Source organism: Mytilus galloprovincialis, chromosome 8, assembly GCF_965363235.1.
Source record: "Mytilus galloprovincialis chromosome 8, xbMytGall1.hap1.1, whole genome shotgun sequence".
NCBI lineage: Eukaryota > Metazoa > Mollusca > Bivalvia > Mytilida > Mytilidae > Mytilus > Mytilus galloprovincialis.
Genome location: NC_134845.1, coordinates 36,765,642 through 36,772,028, shown reverse-complemented (window position 1 = coordinate 36,772,028; position 6,387 = coordinate 36,765,642). Strand labels below are relative to the sequence as shown.

The 6,387-nt window shown below is 31.2% G+C and overlaps 1 protein-coding gene across 1 annotated transcript; it reads right to left on the bottom strand.

Moving 5' to 3' along the window:
• Positions 1-880: 880 nt before the first annotated feature.
• On the bottom strand, positions 881-6,091 carry LOC143043267 (histidine N-acetyltransferase-like). The gene is made up of 4 exons (XM_076215658.1): positions 6,010-6,091; positions 3,974-4,189; positions 2,423-2,647; positions 881-1,562 (listed from the first exon to the last, which is right to left on the bottom strand). The coding sequence occupies exons 2-4, from the start codon at positions 4,145-4,147 to the stop codon at positions 1,515-1,517; spliced, it is 447 nt and encodes a 148-aa protein (XP_076071773.1). The 5' UTR covers positions 4,148-4,189; positions 6,010-6,091; the 3' UTR covers positions 881-1,514.
• Positions 6,092-6,387: the final 296 nt, after the last annotated feature.

Genomic DNA, 6,387 nt, shown 5'->3' with positions numbered 1-6,387 from the left:
AAATGTAAACTTTTAGTATATATTATTTATTGGAAAGTAGAATGCTTCTGCTACATAAATATGGGCTGTTTTTTGACACTACAATGAACATATATTGGGTACTAGCATCATTATTTCATGCTAAATTACTGAAATCTTCACAATTTTAACATTTTAGTTTTTTTTTAACGGTTTCCGTCTTAAATGAAAGCGGCCGCATTTGTGTTCATTCACAATATTGAAATGTAAGTTGTGTTTGATGATGATGCATAACACATATAAATATTGAAGATGGACACGGATGCGGCCACTTTCATTTTTGACAAAAACCATCTGAAAAGTGACATTTTTTGGCATAATTATATGATAGATTTTTCATATTTTTAAAGCTTGAATCGGAGCATTTTTAATGAGTAAATCAGTAAAATCTTTCATATAAACTAATTGAATCAACTGAAATAGACACTTAAGTGTTTAAAAAGTATCTAAAATCTTTCGTCAGATGAACCTGAAAATTAAGGCCTAATTCGGCCCTTACCTACTCCTTTAAACAGTCAACCTGACCAATTTTAAAGAAATTACTACATTATTATTATGGCTTGTGCATTTTGTGGATTAGGATCTGCTTACCCTTCCAGAGCACCTGAGATCACCCCTAGTTTTTGGTGGGGTTCGTGTTGTTTATTCTTTAGTTTTCTATGTTGTGTCATGTGTACTTAGTCTATTGTTTGTCTGTTTGTCTTTTTCATTTTTAGCCATGGCGTTGTCAGTTTATTTTCGATTTATGAGTTGACTGTCCCTTTGGTATCTTTCGTCCCTCTTTGATATAGAAAGAGGATTCCAGAATATTTTTTTTATTCAAGATAATTTAAGCATGAGTTTTAAGTATACTGAAGCACCATAGAAGGCCACTTTTTTATGATCATAGGTAACCAATAGAAACAAATTAAAGTAAAGCATTTGAACAATGATTGATGTTGTTTGTCTATATGAGTTTTGAAGAATCAGTTGTAAGAAACCATTCACAATCTGGCTTGTTCAGCGTTTGGATAATATGATTTTTCAACACATATAAGTTCATTTCGAACAAATTTACCAACAGATACTAACATGAGTCCATTCTCTGACATTGCCTTATCTATAATTGGCGATGATTCGTGACAGCGAACTTCAATAGTGAATATATCCGTAATGTGCTCAACAAAATGTTGAATATGAATGTAAATATGGTGATCCAATGCATTTCCTACATTTCCATAGATATCCAAATTACAAAATAGTTCACCATTGCTAAGCTTGAAATAACTTCCAAAAGTAATAATACTTTTCTTATTGTCGTCAAGATACGATGCCACTGCTTTTGTTCTTTCCATGAGTATCATGGGAATGTTCGATTCCATAAGTCGGTACGGAACAGTGTCTATAATTAATCGGTTGTCTTTAAACATCTGTGAATAAAAGTCCTGGTCTTTTATGGTTTGAATTAAGTCTTTTTGGTTCAGAACTTTAGTTTTTTCAAGAATGTCTATCTCAGGTTAATGTTCTATTAATGAATGTTTGTTAGTCTGATAATATAAACAAACCTAAAAGTAAAATTACATGTTTACTTTTATAATAAAAAAACACGGTCAGTTGAAAATGTTTTTGAAAATCGTTTTTTATCATGTCATAAAATAACAAGAATTAATGTGTCCATAGTACACGGATGCCTAACTCGCACTGTCATTTTCTATGGTTAGTGGACCGTGAAACTGGGATGAAAATTGTAATTTTGCATTTAAATTAGAAAAATCATATCATAGAGAGCATGTATACTAAGTTTCAAGTTAAAAAAAAAGTTTTAAGTTGATTGGGCTTCAACTTCATCAAAAACTACCTCGACCAAAAACTTTAACACGAAAGCGGACAGACAAACGAACGGACAAACGAACGAACGCACAGACCAGAAGTAAGTGGGGCACACAAATTCCTTCAATATAAAAGTCCCAAACAGACGAACTATTTTGTAATATTATTAAACTCATGACACACATATAAACGGAAGAAAACAACAAATTGAAGTTTTTAACGACCTTGAATGGCTATACAGCCCTTTCACGGTCACTCGGAAGAACAGAACAGATATTCTTGCATTGTTTATAACAAAAATTCTATCGCAGTTAACTTTCAGTTGGGCTAACACCGCTAGCAGTATATTATAATTGTTTTTAGTTTTTGTTTTGTACATACATCAACCCGTTCGTTTTCTCGTTTGAATTAATTTACAATTGTCATTTCCGGGCATTTTATAGCATGGTTTGTTGTATTGCTTTTTCTCAATGCTAAAGTCGTACGGAGACATACAGTTGAATAGTTCTATGTCATGTTGGTGTCTGCTTGAGAGTTGCCTGATGGGCAATCGTACCATATATATTTTAAATAATGATATAATATAAAAAAATACCCTTTTCGCAACAAATTGATATTCTCCATTTCTAATATTCTGAAAGATAGTTGGTACATTTGTGCCAGTAGCAAATACAACATGTGTCAAGCTAGGATTTTTTTCCATGATGAATTCTCCAAGTTTTCTCAATACACCTTTGCCTTGTGTGTCTTTTCGTATACGACCACTTCTCATAACCCCAGTTGTTCCACCGTCTACCAGGTATACAATTTGGAAGCCAGTCTTAAAAGAAAGCTTTACAGATAACAAACGTGGAACATTGGTATGGAAATACTCGCCTCTATAATCCACGACCCTATATTTTATGTTTAAGCAAACAAGATGGAAGAGGCTAGGGTAAATATGGCTTCTTAATTTAATACAATTCAAATAGAAACATCATTTCCTTTTAAATATATGGCTTGTTTGATTTAATTTAATATAAAAATACTTAAGGAGACGGGAAAGGAATGCCAATGTGACAACCATCCAGCAAAGTTCAAATCACGTCGATATAAGCATATTGTCAACTTATTTTAAAATAAGAAACATATTTAACTCTGAAACAGGATAATGATACAAGTTCAAAGCGCATTAATTGGAATCAAGTACCAGAATACACACGCCTTCAAACAAGATTCGTCAAAGCCTTTTACAACTCATAAATAAAACAAATTTTCATTCAATCAACTAGTACACATCCAAGGGATTTAATAAAAGACGTCATTTGAACTTCTTTTATTCGGGCATCAATTGAGTCTGTTGCGCGCCTTTCTAACACAATTTTAAACCTGGTATCTTTGTTAATTCTATACATGACTCAACATGACACGAGAAAGCTTGCCCTTGTTTAATTCTAAATAAGATACATGTTATTGATATTTTTAACAATGACATATGTTTCAATGAACAATTGATAAAAAAAGTATATGTCAATTGTTCACAAAATTTCATCTTCTGTTGATGAAATTTGTGAAAACTGTGTACTGTTCTTTCTTGTTCTTATCTGTATGAATGATTTTAAATGGATCACAAATGGTATGTTTGATTGCCTTAAAATTTATAAATGGGTTTTGTTTTTCTCATTAAAAATATGAATGGGTAGGAATTTTCCCAAAAGTTAATAAATGAATAGGGTAGGGGTAGATAAATCGCCGAAAAACACCCCTTCCACCCATGGGATACATCATATACATTTTACTCCACGACTGTCAGTACATTCGTTTCCAAAATAAGCTGAGGAAAAAAGAAAGTTTGAGGTATTCTATTCTTACATTTTGGACTGACATCAGTGTCAATATTTCGGGATGAACCTTAATAAGGATTCCTCAATTTTAGTTATATCGTTACAAATATTATATCTATAGGACTCAACTTATTACATTTGTGAAGCATTTGTATTCGCCTACTTTTTATTTGTTAATTTATTCATGTTATTAACTCAAGCGATTTCAATGTTTAGATGGACTTGTTTAATGACCGAACGACCCGTACTACATCATGTACATGGTTAATCCTTAATAAAAGAAATTCCAAATATGTATTTAGAATTTTTAAATAGTTACATACTATTTTGCCATCAAGGATATACACATAAGCTTTGATAGATTGATTGTTCATCAACATGTGAAAGTAATCCGGTAGGTAATCGCCATCATAGTCTTTCCCGGGTAAAATAGAGATGACAGCATCATAATCCTCAATTGTCGCTCTTCGTATCATTTCAGTTTCCTTCAGCAACATTTTTGTGTCGGTATTTATCGTCTGTCTTACTATTCAGTATATCTGAAAGCGAAATCAATGATTTCTGTCATCAAGAACTGAGGATATGCAAATGTATACAGTAAATCAAAGCTTAATTTTAAAGAAAGATATGATATTTTAGAAGAAGGTGTATATATTATGCAATTATTGACTTTTGATTTCAGTTGATAAAATGATTTATCCAAGAGATATACCATTCACCAAGGCTGACGACCAAGGTTGAATGTCATATCTCAGGGGTTGATAACTCATTGTATCAACTGAAATCAAAAGTCAACAACTGTTTTACTATATGACTTTTTCTTTATTATTGACCAATTTTCTAGTATTTGCTCAGATACTTATCAAATTTTAAAAAAGATCCTTGTTTTAATAAATATATCATTTGCTTTTGCCAATTTTCTTAAGTTAAATATTTAATAAGATTTCCTAAAAAAAAACAAACCCAAAAACAAATCGAGGAGAAAAAATACACCGATAACAAGAAAAACAAAATGGAATTTACTTGAAGTAAAGAACAAACGTCATTGACGTTGCCTTGGAACATCTATATTTAGGTACAAGGACGATGTTACAAATCTTATATTAACCTCTCGTGATTTTTAAAAGACGCGCAAAATATAATGATTAATCGTTATCATGTTTTCACATGTCCTCCAGGTTTTTATTATATCCTCTGACGTCATACAACAATTAGGCGTTGTCAAGATATCGATTACGACGGATATAAACAAATAGTGAATGCGCAGAAATAGATAAACATCTTACATTTTCTACTTTAATCTCAGAAAAAAATGCCATTTGCCAAAGAATTCAAATATCGAATAGTGTTCAACTCGTGACCAAAGAACACCGATTATTAACTCATGCGCTACGCACATTCGTGGATTAATGTGTTGTTTGTTCAATCTTTAAATGTATGATATTTTGAACGACAATAACAATAAAACCAAAGAGTAAACAAAGACAAAAAAAAGCCAAAGAACATTTACATCAACAGTTATAAATAATAAATAAGAAACAACACGAACTCTACTAAAAACCGGGAGTGAAAAGCAGATCTGAAAGTATGATAAATTGATATTTTGAAAGTATGATAACTTCTTTGAAGCGACTTCGATGAAGATGATGAAGCAATCATAGCATTACACCTACAGGAATAATTCCTCGTATAAGGGCGCTTTCTAATGGTCATATATCTCATGTCAATACTAATGGGGCTTTGTCTGAAATATTAGTTATTGACATCAAGCGTGCACAAATGATTTCCTTTCTGGCCAAAGTACAAGGTAATGCCTTATCAAAACAATAAAATTTAGATTAAATGATTTCTCTCAAGGTGAAAATGTTATATCATTCCAATTCCACCCTATCGACGAGGTAAACTTTAAAAACATTGTGATAAATATGAATGAAAATAGCATCCATAAAATTGGAAGTGAAATTTGGACAAATGAAGGAATATTTGACAGAATTTGCTTAAATGTATTTCCAATGCAACGTTATATGTTTTAAGTAAAGACCATTTCTTACATATTGTGCGTGTTATAAAATTTACGAGGTACTTTTACACATTTTATCAATTATACTTTTTATTTTGCGATTTATAATATGTAGAATGTTTTGTTCATGGTATACCCGAACAAAATCGCAACTTTAAATGACATATACAATGGTCAGAAAAGGATAAATAAAAATGCATCAATAGATCAATATATAACCATTGATAATTTTGATTGATATAATATAAGTGTAAATAAATTGATAGTACTTTTTTTATATATCGTCCAGTAAATTAAATAAGTCAAAAATATAGTTTGATATAATATAAACTATTTTACCTGGTAATACATGCTACTAGTAAATGAATCCTTTTAAAAATGGGTGTTGTTACACACTGACTAAAGTTATAGGTTGAAAAATGTGTACAAATGACCAGTGTATAAAAGGTTAATAGGTCACACATTACACTGACTGTATAAGGTTGATAAAAGGATTAAAGTGACCACTGTATAAATAGTACATGTGTAACATATATTATATTAAAAATTTTCGTACTTTGTATCCAAGAAAGCACGAATTTAATGTCCAGATTGTGTCAGAGTGGAGCATTTAAATTAAAACCAAGTTTAATCCTCCATTGTCTACATTTGAAAATGTCTTTACCGAGTCAGGAATATGACAGTTCTTGTCCATTCGTTTTTTATGTGTTTTGTCAT

What these genes read in the sequence shown, in the direction of transcription:
- LOC143043267 (XM_076215658.1), bottom strand. Translation starts at nt 4,147, where the DNA reads ATGTTGCTGAAGGAAACTGAAATGATACGAAGAGCGACAATTGAGGAT. An exon ending in ATATCCTTGATGGCAAAATA is followed by an intron (nt 2,648 to 3,973) that starts GTATGTAACTAT and finishes CTTTCTTTTAAG; the next exon opens with ACTGGCTTCCAAATTGTATA. An exon ending in ATCAATTTGTTGCGAAAAGG is followed by an intron (nt 1,563 to 2,422) that starts GTATTTTTTTAT and finishes TTTTACTTTTAG; the next exon opens with GTTTGTTTATATTATCAGAC.